The sequence below is a fragment of the Arabidopsis thaliana genome, assembly GCF_000001735.4.
Source record: "Arabidopsis thaliana chromosome 1 sequence".
Lineage (NCBI taxonomy): Eukaryota > Viridiplantae > Streptophyta > Magnoliopsida > Brassicales > Brassicaceae > Arabidopsis > Arabidopsis thaliana.
In genome coordinates this window covers 25,095,759-25,121,956 of record NC_003070.9, presented here as the reverse complement: position 1 = coordinate 25,121,956, position 26,198 = coordinate 25,095,759, and the positions used below count along the sequence as shown (strand labels likewise).

The following is a 26,198-nucleotide window of genomic DNA, read 5'->3' as shown; positions in this document are numbered from 1 at the left end:
TATTTTTTTTTGGGCAAAAAGTCTTCTTAATATATATGTGAGTAAAACAACATTGGAATACGAAACCATATTTTTATTTCAATGGCATTTGAATAGATACTGGTACAAAAGTTACATAAAATGATAAAAAGTAGAAATATGAAGAAAACGATAAGAGGAAGAAAGATTCCTCCAACGTCAATTCAAATTATTCTCTCTTTTTTTTGGTAACCCAATCCAAATGATTCAATCCACAATAATTAGACAAGAAAACATGCATCATCTTTCGAGTTCCGTGCTTGATTTATTTGGTGCCTTTGTCTTGTGTCCCTTTGATATTGCTGGTCTTAATATTTGCCCCTTTGATATTGCTGGTGTTAATCTGATGAAGGAAAATAATCAAGAAATTGATTAGTCTTTCCTCTCAGATCTTTCTAAAAACCAGCAAATAGTTGCTGGATCCTAACAGTTCATAAGTATGTGATAGGTTATATACCGTTTTGGGTTTGTCATCCTGTCCATGAACTGAATAAATGACGAAGAAGATAAATTAATTTCATATAAGGTAATTACATGAATCTTAAATAATCAAAAGCAATATACAAACTATTTTGGCTTAACTCATCAGGTACCAATTAGCTTGAACGTACCTGGTCCTGGTTGAACGGGGGAAGAATCCATAGTTGAGAAATAACTAAACAAGGAATTGTGAGAAGAGTAGATTCGTTAATGATAAGAAACTTGGTTTTGTTTTATGATGCTGTTACCATATATATAGATATTAATTATGTGATTATTTTTTCCCTCACAGAAGCCTCTGATTTGGTCAACCATACAGTCCATACTTTTTAATTCATAAAATAGAAATTTTTGAGGAAGTGTACCTAGCCAGTAGCCCTCAGCATTAGGTAAAACCAGAACAAACCAAACTGACCAAATTGATATTTTTGGTTTTAGTTCGGATTGAACTGCGAAGCAAACAACGAAATAACTAATTAGAGCATATAATGTTTCTATATATATGCTAGTAGATGCCTCTTGGAAAAAAAACACAAACTTATTTGCATGTTTGAAATGGTTTTGCTTTGAAGATATGTGATCCATTATAGAAGCTCAAAACAAACGAAGAAGCCTCTCTCCGATATAATCTGAATTAGACTGCACTCATTTGATCAGTTATATACTGTCTGATCGATCAACAAAAGATGACAATAGCATTTGCCACAAACTGTTCTGAATCGGTGAAGATGTATGTTGTCTACTAACGGAGTTCGTGAGCAATAAGCAATTTGTTTTTCTTATTTTTCTCGTTTAGTTATACATTTTAATTTCAAGTAAATTTTGTATATCCGCTTTAAATTTTGAACCATTTTAGTTACGAAAGGTGTTGCCAAAAAATAGTACAATTTTCCGCTTATGTAATTTATACTATCACGTACAAAATTTTGCTATAGATAGTACTAACAAATATTAAATTTTGTATCATCACAAAATTTTATAGTATATGTACTGGAAACCATCTTCCTTAACAAAGACGACATAGGCAACTTCGTATTAACTAAAATAATTAAAAGTTAGTCAACATAGGCAACTTCGTATTAACTAAAATAAGAAAGAAAGTAGCTAGTGAACTTAACTAATGTTATTTAGAGGCTAATTGCTCATGTTACTATTATACTAGTATTGTTTATTACCGCGATGCCAATAGGCAACAACCATAATCTCCTAAAGTAATTTTTGTGATCTTTAATATTAATAAGATAATTAAATATACCGTATGTTCATCTTTAGATAAAGGTACAAATGGAGTGCTACACGTCAAGACAATAAGAAATTAAATTGGACTCTCTAGATCCGAAAAAAAAAAATGAAAGAGTAAGAACTTTTTTGTGGAAATTGTTTTTTTTTTAATAGAAAATTTGTAATATTATAAAAGTTTTGGGGGAATGGAAGATAGAGAAAGGAAGAGCATTAAGAAAATAGGAGAACATATGGAAAGTTACAATAAATACTTGGTACAAAAGTTGCAGAAAATAAGTAAAAATATGATCCAGAAAAGATTAGAGGAAGAAAGATTCTTCCAACGTAGATTCAAATTATTCAATATTATACAAAGGGTACTTTGGAAAATCCACAATAACCACATAAGAAAACATGCATCCTCATCTTTCGACTTTCTCACGTTTTGGTGATTGGTATCTTTTTTTTCTTCGAACCTTCCGTGTTTGATTTATCGCCCTCTTGTTCTTTTGTCCCTTTTATATTGCTGGTCCTAATCTGATGAAGAAAATTAATCAAGAAATTAGAATGATTTTTCTTTAAATCAGGATCTTTACAGTTAATGACTGATTATTTCTATACCGTTTTGGCGTAGCCTTGCTGGGCCGGATACCCACGAACTGAATGAGGAGTACAAGATATGTTAATTTCCTTCAAGGTTAAATTAGTTAATTACATGAATCTCAAATAACCAAAACTCCTATATATATACACACCTGGTGCACCAGAGGAAGAATCCATAGTTGAGAAATAACTAAACAAGGAATTGTGAGAAGAGTAGATTCGTTAATGATAAGAAGCTTGGTTTTGTTTTGAAGATGATGCTCGATCTTCCTATATATATATATATATATATAATTTTCTACTGTTTTTTCCTTAGAGACACGACTCATAATTGGTTTGCAATTTTGCATACAAAGTCAAACCACACTTGTTTATTCATAAAAATATAGATTTATGAGAAAGTGTACTACCATATACAAACCAAGAACTTAACGTGTTGAGATTATACTCGCCAATAATCTAAAATGATGTAATACTCTATTTAATAGTATAAGTTTACTACAAACGTTTATCCGGATTATCATATATGATTGTTTTTTAGTAAATTTGTTATCTTGAATTGATTATTGGGGGGCAAGGTCTCCTGTAAATATAACAAATAAAACACGATATAGAGTGGCTCTTAAACTCTTAAGTTAGAAATAGAAAAATAATAAAGTGAAAGACTATTAGGTGAGTAGATGAGAGAGTAGAATGGAAAATGTCGGATAACATAAAGAAGAGGAGGTATAGTCACTCCATGCCGATGAAGGATGGTCAACGATGTATATGTTAAGTTAAGAGGCATATAAGGTGAAATAAGTAAAAATGAAAGTGTTAAGTAGACGAAGGCGTGACCTAGAAGTGGTCTTTGGATGTGACCGAAATAGGTCGGAAGTACGTATGAGTGAAAACTAAAGGAGGTTTTGCGAGCGAAGATAAAGAAAGGTGTTTATGCTCTCTAGAATAATCATGAACTAGTAACTAAGTGAAAGTTTGGATCCCCTTCTCGTTAAAGAAAGAGTTGTACCACGTTGGCTTAGTATATTGGGTTTAATTAGACAAATCCGGATCATATTCAGATTCATCGACTTGTGCATGTATTATGCACTCGAGTAGTTTTCACCTACCATCTTTGTCTTTATCTCCCTATAAGTAAACTAGTGAATCCCGAGATGTAAGGTGATATCATCTCTATACCGTTTGCAGTGCAAAATGCGGCGGGTCAGACTATCACTATGTGGAGCAAATATGATATATCAACCAACTAACCCTTCATATAACTAGAGAGATCTTAACCGGAAAAAATGATCCGCAGTTTCATACAAAAAGCTCTATAGTTTGTTCTTTAAGCAGATTAAAGCCAGTCAATAGCTTTTGATTAAGATTTCAATAAAAAGAGCAATTTATTTTCCTACTTTACTTAAATGAATTATTTGTGGAACTTTAGTATCTACGGAAGTGACGATGGGACAATGAAGTATGGTGACGTATGACGATTGTTTTGGTTAGATTGGCAAGCACACGTAACGGAACAATCCAAAATGATCCAAAAATTTAACAAAAATAAATGTCAGCCAATGATAATTTATTATATTATTCTTAGGTTATTATTATTGAAAAAACTTTAAAATTCATAATCTTCCTAAAATTCACTTAAATTTATCCAAATTTAAAATCCTTCAAACTAATCCTTAAATTATTTGTAGCTAGCCAACCAACTACATTAGTTAAATTTAAATGCATTGCAAGCTCACATGTATCAATTATATATAATGACATGTGGTCAACATCACATTAAAAACAAAAATATTATGTTTTCTGCGTAGAAAAAAACAAGCTTTGTGGTTAATTTTTTTTAATATCATTTTTTATTTCAATAAATATTTTATGGATAAATTAAAAATATGTTAACTCCATTAGACTTAACACTAATAACAGCTAAACACAAAAATTGTAACATCTTTTGCAATTCATTGTAATGTTTGCAATTAGTGGGCCTTCTTTCGAGCCTTCTTATGTACCGAATATTTGCCTATTTGGGCTTTAAAACATATTGGGCCGATAAAAAAGAGCTACAAAATAAACAGCTAAACAATTTTTGATTTACCATAGTTTTTTAGTTTTTACCCGACCCGGAAACAAAATCCGGCTTTTTTCCTCCGACCCCCCCAATAGATCTGACTGAAATCAAAATTTTCCGACTCTTTCTTTCTCTCACACTAGTCTTTCATTTTCCTCCTCAACTCTGGGCTTGCTTCGTTCTATGTTTCTCCACTGCTAATGACGAAGAATATTGCAAGCGACAACGTTCCTCTGTCGCGATTCGGCGTTCTCGTCGCCCAGCTTGAGTCGATTGTTGCTTCTGCTTCACAGAAAAACCCTGACCCTCTCCTCTGTTTCGAGATCCTTTCTGATCTTATTTCCGCCATCGATGAAGAGCCCAAGGTCCTCTTTCCTTTGTTGATCCTTCTTATTATTTATCCGTTTCGCTTTAAAATCTCGATATAATCGTCAATGTCGTCATTTTTGTATCTGAAAATTCGAAGAACTATCTCTGGAACAACGATGATGAATCTTTGTTATTCATAAACATTGATCAACTAGTAGACTTCTTACTTTCACAGGCCATTGCTCTGTTATTAATTTAGCATCGCTTCACGAATTTGTTCTAGATTGTCCGTATTCGTTATGCAATTTTCATTAGAAAACTGTGAAGATGAAATTCTAACTAGGAACATTACATTCAAGTACCTTTCTGCTGTAAATTTTGTATATTTTTGACATTTTTGTGATACTTGGATTTCTCAACGATCATGTCTATCAGGAGTCTTTGTTAGTAACGCAAAGAAAATGCGAAGATGCCTTGTATTCTTTGGTTACTCTTGGTGCTCGAAGACCAGTGCGTCATCTTGCGTCAGTGGCTATGGCTAAAATTATATCAAATGGTGATAGTATTTCGATATACTCTAGAGCTAGCAGTTTACAAGGGTTTCTTTCGGATGGAAAGCGGAGTGATCCTCAACGAGTTGCAGGTAGGCTGTAGTTTTGTTTTGCTGTTTGGTATGCATTCTATCGAGCATATCAAGCATCTATACATTTCATAATGTTCAACCATGTGGAAGTTTTTCTATGTTTATTTGTGCTCCTAAGTTAATAGATGCAATTCTTTTTTTAGGTGCTGCCCAATGCTTGGGGGAGCTGTATCGTCATTTTGGGAAAAAAATTACTTCTGGCTTGTTCGAAACAACATCTATTGTAACAAAATTAGTGAAGTTTAACGAGGTATCACAGTTCACGTTACATTTAAGTTCTTTCTGTCATGTGGAACAGTAAATTTGATTGGTTTAATCGACCTCAGTAGATCATGTCTTTTTATCATTTGCCCTGTTGGGCTATTTAGAAAGAACTATACACTGTGAAAATATCAAATAGGTATGGGGCATTGAAGCTCTGCAACCATTGTTACTGTGTCCTAATATCTATGGTTGATATAGTTTGGTATAAACCAATTTACTTTTCCTAGTCTCTGAATCTGCTGTTTCAGTGGTTAATTTAATTCCACCCAGTCATAATTTTCTAGAATTCTGTGAAGAACTGACCTGTAATACTGATTTAATTCTGCGTCATTTCCCTTGTTTTCAGGATTTTGTGCGACAAGAAGCCTTTATCTTGCTTCACAATGCTTTGGAAGGCTGCGGTGGTACAGCTGCTGCCACTGCATACTCAGAAGCATACCGTCTCATCACTAGATTTTCCACTTTGGATAAATCATTCGTTGTGAGAATTGCTGCTGCTCGTTGTTTGAAGGCCTTTTCTAACATTGGAGGACCTGGTCTTGGTACTAGCGAATTTGATACTTTAGCCTCTTACTGTGTCAAGGTAAGTTAGTGAAACCTGTATGTTTTTAAATCGCTCTTCTTTCAATTTCTTGGTGGGCTGATGTCTATCTCTGAATATATACATACCTCTGTTAACGTAGGGTATTGAAGATTCAGAATCATCGGTCCGTGATGCATTTGCAGAGGCTTTGGGCTCATTGCTTGCACTAGGAATGCATCCTGAAGCGCATGTAGGCTTATTTTACTAGTAATTTGCGTCCTTGTCTTCATAATTTTGTGGTTATGGAATTTGGTTTTTGTTTGCTAGGTCCAACCTAGAGGTAAAGGTCCATTTCCACCAGCAAAGAAACTGGAAGGTGGTCTGCAGAGGCATCTGATTTTACCCTTCACAAAAGGTAGTGTTATGACTTATGAGCTATTGAAGACAGAATTGCAAGCCATTATGGCAATATGATGACATTATAAATGCAATCATGTTGTTGCCACCCGTTTTATACTTTTTCTATTTAGCCTTTGAAATTGTGGGAGAACCTTTTTAGTCCCTAGCCACTATATAGAGGCGTGCACAGTAAAAATAAGAAAGCAGTTATAATGGCTCACATAGTAAAAGCAAAACGTACCTGATTTGTTCTTTTACAGTAATTTCATATCGCCACTAGAAATTAGCATATTGTTACGGCCTCTTGAAAGATTGGTTTTTGGCAAGATCTCTGTGCGAAAATTTTTGGTTCATTAACTCTTCAGACTTGGGATAGATATAAATTTTTGCTACAAAGTTTGTAGTAGATTTTTTTCGTTTTTCTTTGTGCGAAGCACTAATTTTTGTTTCTGTTATAAAAAAAATAATACTAAAATCGCAGCGGTTGGATCTCGGGCAAAGAATACACGGTTTGGTTTGGCTCTGTCATGGGTGTTCTTTTTACAGGTAAACAAACGAGATTTTTTTTATTTTTTTCCTTGTTCGTTGATTAGATATTGCATGTCAGACTTGACATTGAGACTTATTATCAATTACATATTTTATGAGCATTGTTAGGAAATCACACCAGTTGTTATCAAGGGTTATATCTGCATATTTCCTATATTGCCATATCATAAAAGACCTGCATTTTTTTCTAGTAGTGAATCTTTTCGTCAAGTCTTGTGACTATCTTCACTTTTTTTTTATACACGCATATCTCCAATACGGCATCATGGCCTTGTAAACTTACAAAGTGAACTAAATTTTGCAGGCCATTAGGATAAGGTATTTGGATTCAGATAGTGAGCTTCAAGACTATTCTTTGCCCATCATGGACATGCTGCGGGGTGACTCCTCAATTGATGCCCATGCACTGGTAAGTCATGCTTCTTTCATTTTCTTGCAATGCCTCCCCCAACCTTTTCATTTGGTCGTGCATAAGTTTTTCTTACATACTTCTGTCTTTCAAAATTTCGCCTTGCACCTCTATTGCTGCGTTGGGAATCATTCATATCAATTCTCTGCATAGCTTATAAAAAGAGAGGAGACATTGCTAACTGTTATGAAAACATTAGTGATGTTCTGCTGATCAAATTCCTTAATCTATATTCTCACTTTTGAAGGCATGTGTTCTTTACATCCTACGGGTTGGCGTAATTGATCAAATGATGGAACCAAGCCAGAGAAGCTTTTCCGTTTTTCTCGGAAAGCAGGTTTGCAAGTCAGAGCTACATATTTAAATATTTTAATTAATGTTTCTACATCATAATCAAGTAAGTTACGTTTTTTTTTTTCCTGAAACTATTGCAGCTTCAGTCTTCAAATGCCAGTCCATCAATGAAAATAGTTGCTTTGCGGGCTTTGTCATACACGTTGAAAACACTGGGAGAGGTGAGGCCCTACTGGCGTAAACTCTTCTGATTAATTTATGTCATGAAACTTCTGTTTTCTTTAACTCCCTAAAGAAAATTTTAAGCTCGATTTTTTCTTGCTTGCTTGCAGGTTCCCCATGAATTCAAGGAATTTTTCGATGATACAGTGGGTGCTGCATTGTCACATTTTTTGGACCTTGTAAGCTTTCACATGTATTGTTTGACAGTTGCTCTCAACACGAGTCCTTTTCATCCCTTTTACTTTTCTTGGCAGCATTTATCAGAGAATTCTATTTCTTTTCAGCATATAGATATTATTATTACGTGTTTTTTTGTCTAGTAATTTCACAGAAAGATATGTTTGTTTGAATTTCTTCCTACTACTGGATGTCAAATTGTTTCATCTGCTTTAAAAGCTAGGCAAACAACATCTTTATGAATAGAAATAGAGGGTTGGAATAAACCGCTATCACAGTAATCTATAGGTACGTAAATAAGACCTTTATGCATAGAAATAGAGGGTTGGAAGAGGCCGTCATCACAGTATTTTCTGATTGATTTTCTGAATTTAGTAGCTTGATATATTGAAACAAATTCGGTTTTATGCAGTGTTTATTAGTTTTAGGTGTCATGCTAACATGAATGTCTGGGTACATTGGGTCAAATGACAACCCGATGGTAATTGTAAATGCATATTTACAAACTTAAACTTGTTTTTTAGGTACGTGTTGAGGCCGCTTTAACTTTACGTGCTTTGGCTGAGGTTGATCCTACCTGCGTTGGTGGGTTGACATCTTTTGCTGTAACAACTCTTAATGCTCTACGGGAAAGTTTATCCTTTGAAAAGGTAATACTATGACTTTCAATTTATGTCAACTGAGTTTGGTTTTCTTCTTTAGTAAGATGATATGCCATTTATTTTTATTTAAGTTTCTTTTAAGTTTGAAATGTATTTTAATTGTATATTTAATTACACATGCATGCACGGTCTGCTGCATTTGTAATATGTATTTCTACTAAATATTCTGTCAGAAGTAAGCAAGAGATTTTGGGTATTAGATGATCTGGCATATCTTAGTATTGTATGAGAGTGTGGCAACAAAACGAGAAAGTCTGATCCGAATATTAATGAAGATGTGAAGTGACATTCTGATCCAAATGCAGAACAAGAAAGTCTATTACTAATAATTAATATGGTGAAATTGAATATCAATATATCATGAAAGACATCATAGTTTCCCTTCATATGCTTATGACGTCCTTGGCCTTCATCTAATTGAAGTTCTTCATCTTTAAGTCTCTATAAATAGACAGTCTCTATTGTAAGCTGGAGCAACTTGATGACGGGGAATGACTTTGCCATTGTCATTTTCTGTAGGGAGACAAATTGAAAACTGATCTTGCTTCTTTACATGGGCAAGCAGCAACTTTGGCAGCTCTAGTCTCCATTTCGCCTGGACTCTCACTTGGTTACCCTGCTAGGTAATAGTCTTCGTAACTCCCCATGATCACATCTTTATTCACTGTTTCAGCATTCAAACTTAACGTTAATGCTAGTTTCAACAAATTAGTTACTGGGCATTTGGTTCTTACATTTAGGCTGCATAGTTATTATTATCTTTGTGAGATTTCTAATCTTCCCATTAATCTTGTAAATTACTACCTTTCTCATTACCTTAGTCAATTAGATGAACCTTCAAACTCGTAGTACTTTCAATAGTTTCTGGGAGTTTGTCATTTGCTCCTTACCTAATCAAACTAGCTCATGGCCAATACACCTTTTACGTACTATGAAAATTACAGAGGATATATTTTGTGCTAGATAGTCAGAGTAGTTCTCAATCTGCCATGACTTTTGTAGAATAGCCAATACAGAACTTCCATTAATCAGTTGCAATACTTTTCTTGTAATGTTTTGTTCACAGATTGCCAAGGTCGGTGCTTGAAGTTTCAAAGAAGATGCTAACAGAATCAAGGAGAAATGTTACAGTTGCCTCAAGTGAAAAGGAAGCTGGATGGTTATTGTTATCATCGCTATTAAATTCTATGCCAAAGGAGGTAATATAATCCTTATGTCTTTAACTGCTGTGTTTGGAGCATTCAATTTCTTATGCAATCCTGTTTGATTATATAGGAGTTTGGAGACCAAGATTTTGATATATTAATCTTGTGGACTGACGTCTTTGCTGGAAACCCAGAACACTTGATCAAACAACAGGCAGAATTAAAATCTATGTTAAGGTAACTGGCCCGTGATGCATTAAGCTTTTATTGAAATGCCAAGGTCTGAATATTCTTGCCCTATGTTGTATATTTTAATTTAGCTCCTGGAAGCAAACCATGTTTATCTAAACAATGCACACGCTTTTAGCATAATTCTCGCATATACTAGTCTCCAAACTCGGTCGTAGTTTATTTTGTACACATTAGTGGCTGGTTTGAGAGGGCTAAGTCCTCACTTCTCCCTGATTACTTCAGGTCCAAGAGCAATAAAAGTGATGACTCCACTTTTTTGTTCTTGATAACAAGTACATGATCAGTCTTCTCCTTGTTGTAGTGTGTGGTCCGCCGCAATTGATGCACTCACAGCTTTTGTGCGACGTTTTGTATCTTGTAATGATGGTATTCTACTTCAACCCGTACTGGCAAACCTCCGTAGGTACAACATTACTGATGCTTCCTACAGTTTTTTGTCTTCATGTGATTGCCATTTTAATAATTTGGCTACTTCCATTTGAGAATAAGTTTCATATCCTTTACCTGTATGATGAGTGAGTTGACAGCATCTTATTCCAAACAGCGCTTTGTCTTGTGTATCGACAATGGCCAACAAACGGTTTTCTGATGTCAAAACTTTGGTCGACATACTCATCATAAGAATATTGATAGCTTATCAATCCATCCCAGATCCCTTGGCCTATAAAAGTGAGCATCAGCAAATTATTCAGCTATGCACCACACCATATAGGTAACAATATTCATCCCTAACTGCTTGTTTTTCTAAAATCTCTTTGTTAATCACTGAAGTTGTCATAAATGAATGATAAGGACATGGCCTGATAAATCTCGTTGTTAATCACTGAAGTAGTCATTCTTTCATGTTTGTTTAATTGAAAGGGATCCTTCCGGATTCGAGGAAAGCTCGTGCTTGAAGTCGCTCCTTGACAAAAGAGATGCATGGCTTGGTCCTTGGATTCCTGGCAGGTGACTATATGTTCATCTGTATATACTGGTTTGCATTCCTTAAGGAATTTTTCTGCATTTGTATCCTCACGTATTCCGGATCATGCCGCAGAAACCTAGTCCTCCCCAGGGAGATGTAACTTTTTATGAATTTTTATCCAGGGATTGGTTTGAAGATGAACTTCGCTATTTTCAAGGTGGGGAAGATGGTCTAGCACCAAGTGTATGGGAAAGTAAAGTTTCTAGTTTTCCTTTGGTAAGCCCAATGGCTTTTTGGTGAAATTTGGTTTTAGTGGTTGTGCTGGTTTTTTATTTGGCTACCGGCTTGTCTTTGTTATTTATGCTCAACTCTTATGCAAAATTTCCGTAATCATGAAGCCAGAGACTGTGAAAAAGACATTGGTGAATCAGATGGTTCTCTGCTTTGGTATCATGTTTGCTTCTCAGGTTTGTAATTACTATATGTCAAGATAGGTCCTTGTTTGCTATGACATTTGCTATTTTGATAGTCTGAAGTGATTGTAACATTTGCTTCGCAGGATAGCCAAGGGATGCTCTCACTTCTTTCGGTCATACAACAGTGTTTGAAAGCCGGAAAAAAGCAACAATGGCGTACAGCCAGCTTGACTAACATTTGTGCGGGACTTCTTGCCGGTTTAAAGGTGCTTCCAATACTTGTATACAAGTTTTTTTGCTTGTTAACAAACTGTATTGAAAAAATCGGTCAAGATAGCAGTATGGTAAAGGTACGAACATGGTGTCTACCTCGTGTAGAAGTGTACTGAGGGCTGAACTCAGGTGGTGTTGGAAACCTATAAAATTTACATATAACATGACATTATATAAAGGATCATACGCATTTTTGGTCTATATATAGAGCGGATAAGTTTTGTTTCATTGAAGAATGAACCAAGCTCTATTCTCTGGGTATGGAACGGTTGTGCTACCATGCCTATGCAATGTAATGACTGCTGTGCTGAATAAATCATCTGTATCTGAATCCAGATCATTTGCTTGTAGTTAATGAACATAATATGGTTCTGTTACATTAAGAACTTCATATTTAATTTATTTTTACAGGCTTTGCATGCTCTACGTCCTCAGCAACTAACGACAGAAGTACTAAGCTCAGGGCAAGCCATTTTTCAGGTATTTTATTTCAATAAGGATGGTAGTTCAGAATAGTGAACCTAATCTCAAGATTGATTCACTTGTTTTCTTATATATAACTTTTTGATGTTTCTGTTGCTATAGAATATTCTAACAGAGGGAGACATTTGTGCATCACAACGCAGAGCAGCATGTGAGGGTCTAGGTCTTCTAGCTCGTCTTGGAAATGACATCTTTACAGCAAGAATGGTCTGTCCACAATGCAATTCTCTACGTAAAAACCTTTTGTGACTTTCTTTATGCTCCTTAGAATTGGATGCTTATGGACTCTACTTTAAAGTATAGCATGTCTCTGTTTTTGCTTTGTTCACTTGTTTCCTAAATGTGAAAAAATTCAGTACCGGTTTTCTTGGTCTAGATATTTTTATTTATTTATAGTGATAGGACGTGAAACATTTCCTTTATTTCTCACATATGTTTTTGCATGGTGATAAATAGACCAGAGTTCTTCTTGGCGACCTAAGTGGAGTTACAGATCCAAACTATGGTGGATCAATTGCTCTTGCACTTGGCTGCATTCATCACAGGTGGAGTTGGCTTCTAACTAGTTTGATATGTTGTGAATATCAATAAAAATTGAAAAGTAGGCTAATATGTGTCTGGTTGTGATGCTTTAACAACAATTAAGTTAAAATATTATCAATCTTCGCAGATACGTATTATTTTACATATTGAAGGCTACTATGACATGTTGATTTGTTATATTTTGAATTTATTTTGTACATGGTGTGCAGTGCAGGAGGAATGGCATTGTCGTCCTTAGTACCTGCTACTGTTAATTCAGTCTCATCTTTGACCAAAACCTCTGTTCTTGGTCTTAAGATATGGGCCTTGCATGGGCTTCTTTTGACCATTGAAGCTGCTGGTTTATCATTCGTATCTCATGTTCAGGTAAACAATTTCGTGGTTCATTAAGATCTTTGAATGCACAGTTTTCATATTTTGCTTTTTCGTTTTAAAGGATCTTATTTTGGTGTTCGGGTTGCCAGTTCGGCAAACTAAAATGAAATTCTGCGTATCTTTAAAATTGGCTAAATGAGTTACTTGGTTATCACCTGAATCTGTTAATGCTTGACAGAGAGAGAAATTCTCTGGTGCAGTTCAATAGCTGCAACTTTTTTAATGTTTAAGAAAGTTTATCTGCCTTACAATAGGTGCATGGTTATAACTGCTAACTTCATTTTCCCAGCTTGATTTGATATCTCCATCCATTGTGTCATGTTATCATTCCCATTCTGTATTCATTATTAGGCAGCATTAGGACTTGCCTTGGACATTTTGTTGACTGAAGAAAGTGGATGGATCGATCTTTCTCAAGGCATTGGACGCCTTATTAATGCTATTGTTGCTGTCCTTGGCCCTGAGCTTTCTCCTGGCAGCATTCTGTTTTCACGCTGCAAGGTACTATTCTGGACCTTCCAACCTTGTCTTTGAGAAAAGTAAGATGCATGCAGTATGTAAAATGGTGTTTTCTCATTTGAAATTTTGTTACCGCAAAACTTCCAACCTTCCATTTCAGTAAATTATGCATCCTATGTCTGGCCTTGTTGGTTAAATAAAGGAAGGTGCATGCATTCGTATGTAAGGCCATCTGTTTTTCTCATTCTAAAATAAAGTTTTTGCAGTCTGTTATTGCAGAGATTAGTTCCTGGCAAGAGATTCCAACACTACTTGAGTATGTGAATGCTTTTCTCTTTGCCACCATCATTTTAATCCATTGTTACTACTATATGAATTATCTCTATCCTGTATCAAGCTTAATTTTTATTGTAAATCTAAACATTTTCAGAAGCGTCTGTTTTACCCAGCAGCTTATTCTTTTTGCTCCACAAGCAGTTTCAGTACATATACATGTAAAAAATCTTTTAATGACGCTGGCATCAAGACAGGTTTTTCATTTTTGCTATCTCTTCTTTTCATAGGTTAGTCTTCAAGGGCTTCCCCTTATGAAAACTATTTACATTTTTTTGTAAAACAGCCAATAATTAGGCGTCTATCTGTGTCAACTCTTCGGCATCTGGTTGAGAAAGACCCGGTAAACCGCATGCTTTGACCCAAAATTTTATTTCCAGATTCATCGTCTTAGAATTAATGGCACCATCGGAATTTATCGCATTCTTGTGTGTTTTAGGTTTCTGTCATTGATGAGCAAATAGAGGATAACTTATTTCAGATGTTGGATGAAGAAACTGATTCTGAGTAAGAAATTGTTCTTTCAGTAAATGTTGTTGTTTTATGGAATGTTAATTTCTTATGTAAGGTTTTGATTAACTTGCTTTATTGATGACCTAGAGATGTTGTGCTCTTGTAGGATTGGGAACCTGATCCGTAGTACCTTGATACGCCTGCTTTATGCAACATGCCCATCACGCCCATCTCGATGGATGTTGATATGCCGCAACATGGTAATAGCAATGAGTTTTTCATACTAAAATCTTGGTTTTCTATGGACTTTTCATGCTGCAGTATGAACTATCTGAAATGGGACCATGGCAATTTATTTGTTTTCTCATGATTGCTGCCGTTTGTTCAAAATGTTACTAGCAGTTTTGAATTTTCATCTGCTATTATATCTCGAGATCTGCCTTTTATTCCCACAATCAATGGAGATTTATTACTTACTCTGCTGATAGGCCCTTGCAGCATCCGCTGGAAGGAGTGCTGAAACGAGCATTGCAGAAAATGATCCTGCTTACACAAGAGAGAACCTTGGCGATGATGATGAAGACATGGTTTCTAGCTCTAGTGGGAAATCTATACGGGCCAATCCTGATAAAGACAAAACCTTGAGATATCGAACCAGAGTTTTTGCAGCTGAGTAAGTGGGAGATGTTTCTTTGTTCTTACCCTACCTCTCTAGTGAATACTGTTGACATAAATATTTTTTAACTAATGCTCTGAAGTAGTTTGTGACCATAACTAAAATTTGATGGAAAATAAAATTTCAACTGATATTTCAAAAATGTATGTTGACGCAGAACCAAATTTTCACAAGTTCTTCAAGGGTTTCAGCATTGAGCCAATATTAAATGAAATCTGAACGTTTAGTTAATCCTGAGCACTTAATAACTTAATGGTTGCAGCTCTCAGTCAAACTGCATAAGAGTTTATATTTGTTCGTGTTCTAAATTAGCCCAATTGATTTTCAACTGTAGGTGTTTGAGTCTTTTGCCAGAGGCTGTAGGCAATGATGCTGCTCATTTTGATATTTTATTGGCGAGGAATCTTGCTTCTAATAGACAAAGCTCAGGTGACTGGTTAGTCCTTCAACTACAAGAGCTAATATCTCTTGCTTATCAGGTAAACAAAAGGAATTACTTTGTAAAGAACCATTTCAAGTATTCTGGAAAATGCCCTGAGAGAATTCTAACAAGATCTACCAAATTATTCAGATAAGCACTATTCAGTTTGAAAACATGAGGCCAATTGGAGTTGGACTTCTTAGTACTATTCTTGAGAAGGTGAGACTTTTTGGTAGTGGAAGATTTCTGAATTGTACTAGTTACATGTGTGTTTCTCGCCAATATTTTGCTAGCCTCCTTGTCATATTCACCTTGGTGATGTGGTGTGGTAGTTTGCAGTAAACATAATTTGTAATTGTCTGATACTGATGCAGTTTAAATTAGTAGCCGACCCTGAACTTCCTGGACATCTTCTTCTGGAACAGTATCAGGTGCTCCCATTCAAAATTATTTCTCAACGAACAAAGACTAATTAAACTTTTTAATGAACATAATAGTTACCGACTATTTTCACACTTAGGCTCAACTTCTGTCTGCTGTTCGTACTGCCTTGGATGCAAATTCTGGCCCTGTTCTTCTGGAAGCTGGGTTACAATTGGCCACAAAGGTGAGCATGACATCTGTCGTAGTTCTTCCTTCAGATTTTTGGCCATTATGTTACTAAATTAATGTGTTTAATTCCAGATAATGACCAGTGGAATAATAAGAAGTGATCAAGTTGCAGTCAAACGCATATTTTCTCTACTTTCACGTCCACTCAATGACTTTAACGAATTATATTATCCTTCGTTTGCTGAATGGGTCACAAGCAAGGTGCATAAGCAACAAAAGGGTTTATTTTCTAATTTTATTTGGCTATCACTGAGTATACTTATTCTTGCAACGTAGATCAAGATCAGGCTTCTTGCTGCACATGCCTCGCTTAAGTGTTATATATTTACGTTCTTGAGAAAACACCATGGTGAGGTGCCAGTAGAATTTGAAGCACTGTTGCCAATGTTTTCCAAGAGTTCAGACCTTCTCGGGAGGTACTGGATTCAGGTCCTAAAGGGCTACAGTTATATTTGCTTATGTCAAAACCTCAAGAAAAGTGTGAGTCAACTCCTAATAGTTCTGTTTTCTCTCTTTAGCTGAACACTTCTATCCTTGTGCTCCCCTATCTTCTAATAAGATCTTAAACTTGCCGCAGCAGTGCTCATTCTTAGATGAAATCCTGCCACATACTGTGTCAAGAAGGCTACAGCCTTGTCTGGAAGAGGCATGGCCTGTCATCCTGCAAGCTTTAGTCCTGGATGCAATTCCGGTGAATCATAGTGTTGAAGAATTTTCTGATAGGTCCTTGATATCTACACATCGCATGGTTACACTAGAGGCTGAAGATTTTCAGTTTCTATGGGGCTTCGCTGTACTTGTCTTGTTTCAAGGGATGCATCCAGCCTCTAGTATGCAAGTAATACCTTTTAGCTCAGCTAAAATCAAATCTAGTGGAGACTCCAGCATCAACGAATCTTCGTTCCAGGGCCTAAAGTTATATGAAATTGCATTACCAGTTTTCCAATCTCTTTCTGCTGGAAGATTTTTTTCCAGTGGCTTTCTTAGTATAGACCTCTGCCAAGAGCTATTGCAGGTAGAGCCACTTCAAATATTTTGTTTCCTTTTAAATTCTTCTCATGCCATTCTATCTTAGTTCTTATTATCATCAGCTACTAAAGCGTATTTGATATTGGTTTAAGCAGCCACATGCTTCTTCTTTGGAACACATAATACCTTGTGCTTTGTGCAGATCCACTACACCCCATATTTTTCTTATTTTTCCTAACTGGCTTCTGCTTTAGCAATGTCCAAGCGCCATAGGCTGTGAGCTTTGATTAGTTATACACTACTCTAATTGGATTCATTTTCCTTTTGTAACTCATCCAGGTTTTGTCGTATTCCTTTCATATGGACAGTTCATGGGATATTCTTGCAGTATCAGTAGTACAACAGGTACACAACTCGTTGATGTTATTGAACCCTAAAGCATCATTTTTGGCTTGCATTTACTGACTTTTCTTAAGATTGGAAATGAGGTTCAAGAACGTTTGTATATATGTATTCCTTCTCTGTTCTCTTTTATCTTTAGTTAGTTGGAACCAAGATATACTATTCCACTGTAGGAGAAATAATCAGTTACCCTTGTTTCTGTTACCCTGCCATAGGCATATCACCAGATATTATGTACTTCATGGTCATAATACCACTGTTTGATGAATTTCTTCGTAACACTGATTCCTGATTAATTTTCCAGGACTATATATGCCTTACGCGTTAGAAAAGATGCGAGTTCTGATGAAGTTTATTTTTTTCCAACAGATCTCACAAAACTGTCCAAAAGATTTTCTTGAAAGTGAGGAATTTGCCTATTCGACTATTGAACTCTGTCTTGGGTACCTGTTCAAAATTCTCCACAGGTGTGCATTAAAGAGATTTTTGGAAGCTGTGTTCACTTCTGTTTAAAATTATGTAGAGAGAAATATACTGCATTATATTTGGAAACGACCTTACCAAAAATTCCTTTCTGTTTCAGACATAATGAAATTTCGCCAGATGATGGCATTTGGGACAATATGCTTTCCCCTTTATTTATCTCCATAAAGACGCTAGTGAAACGTTTTGAGTTGAAGGTAACATATAAACTTTGAGGGATTTTTGCTTTATTTGTTGCATTTCTCGAATTCTGTTATATTTGTTGTACTCTTTACATCTAACTGATGATTGTTTGTAAAATGCAGCATCGTTTAAATTCGGCGCCTTTGGCATTTTTATTAAGTGGCTACAAGTGCATCCGGCAAGTCCCCACTGACGCATACCTACCCAAAGCTCTTGAGATTGTGAAGTCCACCAACGATTTATTGCTTGAGCTTACCAGAGCCTCATCGCAAAAGCCTTATACTGGTATGAAAATATGATAAGCAATGGCCGATGTTATTTAGGAAGCTAAAATGATAAGAGTTTGTATAGAATGAACAGATAGTAAGTTTATATAGAGTTGGTGCTAGGTTAATTTTTTGTCTACTAGGCTAAGGGTGGTTATCAGATGGTGTCAAAGTTCTGTGAGAGGGTAGAATGTTAGATTCGTTTTGATGGTACATTCAGTATAGATCATGTATGCTTTATGTCTGTTTTATGTGAGCCCCGAAGTTGCAAATGCAGAATTGTGAAGTCGATTTGTGCAACTGAAATATTTTGCATCCTTTATTGGGACATTGTAAAGTTTGTTGAAACTGTTTGATCAAAATGATTTTATTGCAGATGGCACTAATTTTGCTGCCGATAGTGGCTTCCATCTAAGAGCAATTTTTGGTGCTTGTCTGCATATGGTTGGGGATCTGACTAGAGATTGTATCAACGGTATCCAGCTTGTGGACAGCAAGAGATCAGGGTTACGCAAGCTACTTCAGTTGAAGCTTGTATTCTGTCTGGAACAACTCTTTTCACTGGCTAAGCTTGCCTACGAGTTTGATTGTCCAGTAGATGAAACTAATACCAATTCTATCTGTATTGTCATGTTGAAGAGTTGCCAAATTAGTATAGCAGCAGTTGTTAAAGATTCCAATGTTCAGGTATCTGAGACTTGCCTCCTTGTCATATGCTAGTTCAACTGTTGATTATCGAGCTCTTAATAGTATAAGTTCAAATATCTGTAGGTTCAAGCTACTGTCTTACAAGTGCTAAAAAGCTTGGTACAGCGATACAACAACCCAGAGGAGAAAAGTTTTGTGATCTTATTTGTCGGCGAACTTATTGGAGATATTGTCAGTCTGATGCAGAGGGCGCTTCTGGTTGTTTTCTCATTTCTTCCTTCCAAAATCACTGAATTTACATTTTTAGAAGAAAAGAGTAATTTTGACGTCTTTTTAGATGTAAAAACTATGATAACTGACTTCATTCTTATTCTTTTGGATAGAAACCTGTGAATACGGAATCGGTGGTCATAGCTGGTGAATGCTTGCGGTTCATAATGCTACTTCAGACACACTCAATTACAGATGAACTTCAGAAGGGATTCATGAGCCTTTTTCTTGAAGTGGTTCTTGTCGTCTTCTCTAAGACTTCAGATGGCGTTTCTCAGGTTCCATTCCTAGCCCGACATGTAAATTCTGTATTAGAAATTTTGTTGCTCCCTCTTAAGGCTTAAATGTCTTCTTTTTATTGTTTTATGGATAATACCAGGAAGTCCTCGAGTTAAGAAATGTAGCTGTGCGGCTTGTTTCTCATCTAGCTCAGTTGCCTTCCTCGGCTGTTCACTTTAAGGATGTTTTGCTGTCGCTTCCAGTAACACACCGGCAGCAGCTTCAGGTTGTTATATGCATTCGATTTGATTTACTTGCCTGGAAACAGTGTGTTCGAAAGTTCTAATGGATCCCAAATCCCCTATCCTTTTAATCATCTGATCTTTCTCTATATTTTCCTTAAATGTGTCATGGCTAAGCATTATGCATGCAAAAATTTGAAATAACTATCTAATTGGTGTCCTTGTTCTTCTGATGTTAGGATATTATTCGTGCTTCTGTCTCTAAAGATAGTGCCCTTGCGAAGCCAAAATCCTTGGTTCCAGCCATGGATATCAAACTACCAGCACCTGTGGTAGCAACGCCTGAAAAAGTTACCTCTACTGCTAATATGGTTAAAGAAGAAGCGTTGTCTACTATGCCAACATCTTTCAATCAGGTTAGCACAGTAGAAAGTGGAACTGACGAAGAAGAAGAAGAAGAAGAAGATGATGATGATGATGATTGGGACACTTTCCAGTCTTTCCCTGCTTCCACAAATCTTGAAGGGTCAGAGTCTAAGACAGAAAGTGTTGCTGAAGAGGAGCCGGATCTTCCTGGGAGGTCTTCTATACAGGATGATGAATCAAATGCAGAAGAAACTGATGATCAACATCTTGCATCTGACCATGCCACAGACATCACAAGAGAAGACTCGAATGATAAAAGCAAAGAGGTTGTTGAAGAGGAGACAGTAGAGCCATGTTTCACCACAAGAGAAGACTCGGTTGACAAAAGCAAAGAGGTTGAAGAGGAAACAGTAAAGCCATGTCTCATAGAAGACGCGCTTACAAGCCAGAATGACAAAACCTCATCTGGTGACCATCCTGTTGAAATAAACGAACAATCAGTTGAAAGCAAGAATTTGGAATCTGAAAACATTGGAACTGATATCAAACTTGCTTCAACTGAGGTAGAGTCACCAGCCTTAGATGATCTTGAACCGCAACAGATTCAAAAGTCACCCGAGGATGAATCTAGCAAGGAACATGTTGGAGCTGATGTTATTGTAACGGAAGAGACAATTGCTGAAAATAAGAGCGACGTGGATTATATATAAATTTTACTGTAAAACATTTATGATTCATTTGTGTTGTCTTTATGCGTCACTTCAATTGCTGTGATTACTGGTTTGGGGATAAAAGTTGAAATTGGTTTTATACATTGTTTGATTTTTCTACTGTGCTTTCTTGTAAAAAAGCTCTCCGAATCTCCGCGCAAGTGCTAATCACACTGTTAAAAGTTCTGATGAAGTTAAATGGTTAATTAAGGCCCGCTGCCAAAAAAAGGATGGTTAAAACTTAACACTCATGGCTTCTTGGGCCTTGGTCAGTGCCGACCATAAATGAGATTGATTAACAATTTAACATAATCTAATTAGGTCAAATTTTAACAGATTTGTATTCATATCTCTCTCTCTTTCTTCCGCAAGCAAACTAATACAACGATCATGAATAGAGGAGAAACCTTAGATTCCATCCCAACTGATCTGATTCTTGATATACTCTCGAGACTGCCTACAAAGTCCATCGCGAGATTTCACTGCGTTTCGAAGCTATGGTCGTCCATGCTTGCCAGTCAAGATTTCACCAGGTTGTTCGTTAACAGGTCCTCATCTAATCCACGTCTCTTACTCGGGATCGTTCGAGGCGGTGAGTGGAGCTTCTACTCGTCGCCTCAGCCTAAGAATCCATATGAGAAGTCATCTCTTGAAGTAGCCGCTGATTTTCATATGAAGCTTTCTGAAATAAAACAACATCAACATCACGGGACTAGCTATGCTTTTGGTTTGATATATTTACGTACTGTGTGGATGTCAAAAGAGGGTAACTATGAAGTGTGTGTGATATGTAAACCTAGCACAGGACAGTATATGCGATCTTACCACCTCAACCGTCAGGAATCTTTGGCGATTTAGGGTTTGACCCGATTGGCAAGCAATTCAAGGTTTTGGTTCTTAACATTCTAGACAATCATTATATTCTGACATTAGGAACAGAAAATGATAAGTGGAGGAGTATCCAAAGTTCCTTAAGGTATCGTCCTTGTGGGCAAAGCCCGATATGCATTAATGGAGTTTTGTATTACATAGCTTACGATACACAGGACAGCTCGAATGATGTGATAGGTTGTTTTGATGTTAGGTTTGAGAAATTCAAGTTTTTCCATGTAAATCATGATATGGTAAAATGTTTTTTTGAATTGATAAACTATAAGGACAAATTAGGTGGATTTCCTCTTGAGTTATCTATGTGGGTTTTAGAGGATCTCGAGAAAGAGGAATGGTCGAAGTATGCCTACACTTTGAAGCCTGATAATAATGTTGTTAAGGTTAATTATAATCTTTCCTTTGTTGGGGTTACTACTAGAGGTGAAATTGTTTTGGCGAAGATGTATGCATGTAAACCGTTTTATGTTTTCTACTATAATCCCGAAAATAACACTCTCTTAAGTGTTGAAATTCAAGGTGTTGGAGAAGACTCTGAATGGTTTAGCAATTATCAGAGAGTCTACGTCTTTGTAGAACATGTGAAGGATCTTCATCAGTTTGATAATACGAAGACATCTATAAACCTACCAGAACAGAAGCGTAAACCCACAAGCATATCAATATCATCTAAATATGATGATCATGTTAGGACGACACTGATATCATCTAGAAAAAATCAGCAAGTGACGACTGTTTCTCGCCCGCAACAAGATCGGCGTACAACTAACAAATTTAGTGCTCTGTGTCTTTTAGTGATGAAGAATTCTCAGGTGTCTAAACCTGATTGCTTCAGTTGGTCCTCTGCAACTATGCTCTACCTGTGAGGCTGTAAAGAACAAAATACGAATTATTAGCTAACCTAGTGTGAGGACGTGTTAATATGTTGGTTGCTAATCTGATCTGGAAAGACAATCCAATTCATGTATATGAGTAGTTTTATTTTTCTATTGTTATTGTAGAGGAAACAATAAAAATTAGTGAAAAGATGAAAATAATCTAAATTAAAGACTGAAACAATTTTAACACTTTATTCTTTTTGCCACATGTAGGGATGTCAAAATGGGTAACCCAACTCAACTCATAATCAAATGAGTTTAGAGTTAAATGAGTTATGGGTTGACCCAACTCATTTTGTTAAATGAGTTGGGTCAACCCATAACTCATTTAATTTGATGGGTTGAGTTGTTAAATAGGTTAACCCATTTAAGTAATAATTTAATTAATTATTATTATAAAACAATAATAAATAATTAATATTATTAATTCATCATTATCAAACTTAGAATATTTACGGATTCCACTTTTTACGGGTTTACGTTTTTGGCGGAAAAATCACAGGTTTATGTTTTTGGCGAGAAAATTATAGGTTTACGTTTTTGGCAGGAAAATTACGGGTTTACGTTTTTGGTGGGAAAATTACGGGTTTACATTTTTGACAGGAAAATCTCGGGTTTACGTTTTTGGCGGAAAAATCATGGATTTACATTTTTAGCGGGAAAATTACGAGTTTACGTTTTTGGCGGGAAAATCACGGGTTAACGTTTTTGGCGGAAAAATTACGAGTTTACGTTTTTGGCGGGAAAATTACGGATTTACGTTTTTGGCGGGAAAATTATGAGTTTACGTTTTTGGCGAGAAAATCACGGATTTACGTTTTTGGCGGGAAAATCACGGGTTTACGTTTTTGGCGGGAAATTTCAAGTTTACGTTTTTGGCGGGAAAATTACGGATTTGCGTTTTTGGCGGGAAAATTACGAGTTTACGTTTTTGGCGGGAAAATTATGGATTTACGTTTTTGGCGGGAAAATCACGGGTTTATCTTTTTTAGTGGAAAAATTACGAGTTTACTTTTTATCAATTTCATCGCTTGTATATTTAAGAAATTTGGAAAAATATTAATTTTATTAAATTGGTTTAAATATGTTGGTTAAACTTAAATTGACATTGGTTTAGAGATTTTAGTTGGTTTAATTCAATTTTACAAAACTTGATGGGTTAATTGGGTAAACCATTGAAACCATTAACCATTACAACCCAACTCATTTTACTCATCAAACCAATTGACTCATCAACTCATTTGGCTCATCAACTCATTTGAGTCAAAATTTTCAACTCATTAGGGTTCATGGGTTGAGTTGAGTTGAGTTGACCCATGAATTTTGACCCATTTTGACATCCCTAGCCACATGTCATGATAAGTAATGATTTTAGTTTTTTCTTTTCACTCTTAAAACAGTCTTGAATTAATTGATAATTAGAATTTACAATAAACTTCTTTCTATAAAACATCAAACTATTAAGAGCACAGGACTAAGATGATGTATGAAATGTAATGAGCATGAGATTTGATGTATTTGGTTTTGTGTTTACAAGCATGAGACTAAGTGATTTGAGTGTTGATTTCTTAGATTTTTTTAAAATTAGCATGTTAGCATTTTGAATACTACTATTGTACTATGTCCTCACTTGGGCAACAACACTACCTCTGGATTCTTAATTTTTCCAAACAACATTTTTTTTTTTTACAATCAAGTGTTGTACAATCAATACAAATGTCATGTATAAGAAGTAGACTTTTAATCATAAAAAAGTTCTTACAAAATTTTGGTAACTTTTTAAATCTGTTTATCCAAAATAATTTAATCTTTTTAACCTTTTCACTACAAAAAAGTATATATAAAAAGCGGGCATTTTTAATTTTAATTGTAAGTTTTACCTTTATACAAATACACAACAAAAAATTATCTATTTTAACTATCCAAAATGGTCAGCTGTTTTGGACCATTACCAATTGACAATATATATTCTACAACACTTCAAATAATTTGACTTCCCCTGAAAATATAAAAAGTTTCTCGCCATTACAACTTGTAATCTAGTAGTTAATTTGTGTCGTTGTGTCACAAGCCAAATTCAAACACGACATAACAAATATTTCTTAAGAAAAATACAACCCTCTCATATGTAAAACATAATTTTAATAACAACAAAATTACAATAAAATTATTTATTTGTGCTATGACTTAGTATCCCATCTCCAACCTACTTCATCATTTTATTCTTTCTTCACACACATGCTTCATCATTTTTTGGACCTTTTTGTACATCAATTTTGTTTTATAATTTTTTTTTTAAAGTTAAAATCTGGACTATTTTATAAATATAGTTTTGACCTTATTTTTTTTGAACTTTTTAAATTTTTTTTTTTTTTGTGTAACAACTGTGTTTTATTTATTTATATAAGGCCAAATAATACAGAGCCAAAATTAACAGGTCATAACACTAAATTAAAAGAAAAGCCCAACTAAAAACCCTAAATTGAAGGAAAGCTTGTTGTAGACAGCACATGAAACACGTATCCAATGGTAACCAGACTTCTAGACACGTGGGAAGTGGAAGAGATAGGAGTTTCCGTTCACTGGCAGAATTGTGTGTCGTCGGGAATCTTCAATCCGACCAAAATCACCAGAGAACTTGATCTATCGACAAGTCTCAAACTTCGCCCAAAGAAATCATGGCGAGATTCCAATTTTAGCTTTGATGAGAATATGACTCTTTGAATCTTCTTCTTCTTCTTCTTCAATCGACAAGCTTTCAATCTTCAATTGCAGGTCATCAAACCTAAAAACGAAAATTCAATCGAATCCAAAGTATCGATCTTTAATTCAGCTCCCAATTACTTCAACATGAACTATTAACTAAGAGAAACATCAATCCAACAATACAACTTCGTTCTTAAAATTTTAAAACCTAGAAAGCATGAAGAACGAATCAAGCCCTTTAAACAAAGAAGGATTGAAGAATTAGAAACTTAGATCAATAGAAAGAGAAAAAACTAGCGAGAGCCAAAGAAAACCAAAACTAATTGGAAATCGAAAGAGTCTAAAGAAAAAAAACAAAAGCTAGAGCAAAAGCTAGCCAATACTCGCTAGAGAGATAAGCGACGAGATCGCTAGAAACAGAGCCAACCACCGGTGTTGACAAAACCACCGATGCCAGAAACAAAGCCGGACGAAGATGCTATGAAAGCCATCTACGCCGGAAGCAAAGCCAACCTACACCACTGAGAAAGCTGATGCAGAAAGACGAGAATTGTGCCTCAAGCGGAACCAACATCAGTGGAGAATAACCGCCGGCAAATCCTGAACGAAAAAACTTCTTTCTCTCTGAAAGATGAAAGAGAGAGAAGAGAGAAGGAAACCGAACTTTTTAAAATATAAAGCCTCTTTTTCTGTAAAAGAAGAAAAAAATATTTTGAAAAAACTGAAAATACAAAGGCCCTTTAAATATTTTATTTAAAAAGTTTGGGTCAATTTACACTTTTTCA

The 26,198-nt window shown here is 35.6% G+C and overlaps 3 protein-coding genes and 1 long non-coding RNA gene across 6 annotated transcripts; 3 read left to right on the top strand and 1 right to left on the bottom strand.

The window, feature by feature from the left end:
- Positions 1-9: 9 nt before the first annotated feature.
- On the bottom strand, positions 10-746 carry AT1G67148 (uncharacterized protein). Its single transcript, NM_001084311.2, has 3 exons — positions 630-746; positions 476-504; positions 10-361 (listed from the first exon to the last, which is right to left on the bottom strand). Exons 1-3 carry the CDS (start codon positions 658-660, stop codon positions 284-286), a joined length of 138 nt encoding a protein of 45 aa, NP_001077780.1. The 5' UTR covers positions 661-746; the 3' UTR covers positions 10-283.
- A 1,386-nt stretch (positions 747-2,132) lies between these two features.
- Positions 2,133-2,384, top strand: AT1G08903. Its single transcript, NR_139520.1, has one exon. It is a non-coding gene; the product is annotated as an other RNA (long non-coding RNA).
- Positions 2,385-4,425: 2,041 nt separating this feature from the next.
- SWEETIE (HEAT repeat-containing protein) lies at positions 4,426-21,109 on the top strand. Of its 3 annotated transcripts, none has more exons than NM_105384.8 (48): positions 4,426-4,749; positions 5,129-5,336; positions 5,480-5,586; positions 5,947-6,183; positions 6,284-6,373; positions 6,451-6,538; positions 7,004-7,068; positions 7,376-7,480; positions 7,728-7,817; positions 7,915-7,995; positions 8,107-8,175; positions 8,698-8,823; positions 9,355-9,458; positions 9,902-10,034; positions 10,111-10,217; positions 10,534-10,635; positions 10,777-10,944; positions 11,094-11,180; positions 11,322-11,415; positions 11,538-11,606; positions 11,699-11,821; positions 12,240-12,308; positions 12,414-12,518; positions 12,768-12,856; positions 13,064-13,220; positions 13,581-13,730; positions 13,955-14,004; positions 14,119-14,218; positions 14,308-14,364; positions 14,461-14,528; positions 14,641-14,734; positions 14,963-15,147; positions 15,485-15,629; positions 15,722-15,790; positions 15,946-16,002; positions 16,092-16,178; positions 16,256-16,384; positions 16,460-16,663; positions 16,764-17,198; positions 17,492-17,557; positions 17,924-18,021; positions 18,138-18,234; positions 18,343-18,505; positions 18,863-19,173; positions 19,258-19,392; positions 19,518-19,682; positions 19,784-19,909; positions 20,105-21,109. In NM_105384.8, the coding sequence occupies exons 1-48, from the start codon at positions 4,585-4,587 to the stop codon at positions 20,939-20,941; spliced, it is 6,666 nt and encodes a 2,221-aa protein (NP_176885.7). In that variant the 5' UTR covers positions 4,426-4,584; the 3' UTR covers positions 20,942-21,109. The 3 variants fall into 3 exon arrangements, with proteins under 3 accessions (NP_176885.7, NP_001319331.1, NP_001185337.1); NM_001334274.1 differs by having other exon boundaries at positions 4,462-4,749; positions 16,761-17,198; positions 20,105-21,103; NM_001198408.1 differs by having other exon boundaries at positions 4,534-4,749; positions 19,258-19,395; positions 20,105-21,095.
- A 222-nt stretch (positions 21,110-21,331) lies between these two features.
- Positions 21,332-22,695, top strand: AT1G67130 (F-box family protein; the record flags this gene model as incomplete). Its single annotated transcript, NM_105383.1, has 3 exons — positions 21,332-21,707; positions 21,800-22,050; positions 22,147-22,695. The coding sequence occupies 3 exons, from the start codon at positions 21,332-21,334 to the stop codon at positions 22,693-22,695; spliced, it is 1,176 nt and encodes a 391-aa protein (NP_176884.1).
- Positions 22,696-26,198: the final 3,503 nt, after the last annotated feature.

Excerpts from the sequence above, each read along its gene's own strand:
- SWEETIE (NM_001334274.1), top strand. The coding sequence starts at position 4,585 with ATGACGAAGAATATTGCAAGCGACAACGTTCCTCTGTCGCGATTCGGC. Across the intron at positions 10,636-10,776 it reads GTACTGGCAAACCTCCGTAG|CGCTTTGTCTTGTGTATCGA; the intron begins GTACAACATTAC and ends TATTCCAAACAG. Across the intron at positions 19,393-19,517 it reads TGATGCAGAGGGCGCTTCTG|AAACCTGTGAATACGGAATC; the intron begins GTTGTTTTCTCA and ends TCTTTTGGATAG.
- AT1G67148 (NM_001084311.2), bottom strand. The coding sequence starts at position 660 with ATGGATTCTTCCCCCGTTCAACCAGGACCAG. Across the intron at positions 505-629 it reads CCCCGTTCAACCAGGACCAG|TTCATGGACAGGATGACAAA; the intron begins GTACGTTCAAGC and ends TCATTTATTCAG. Across the intron at positions 362-475 it reads AGGATGACAAACCCAAAACG|ATTAACACCAGCAATATCAA; the intron begins GTATATAACCTA and ends TTCCTTCATCAG.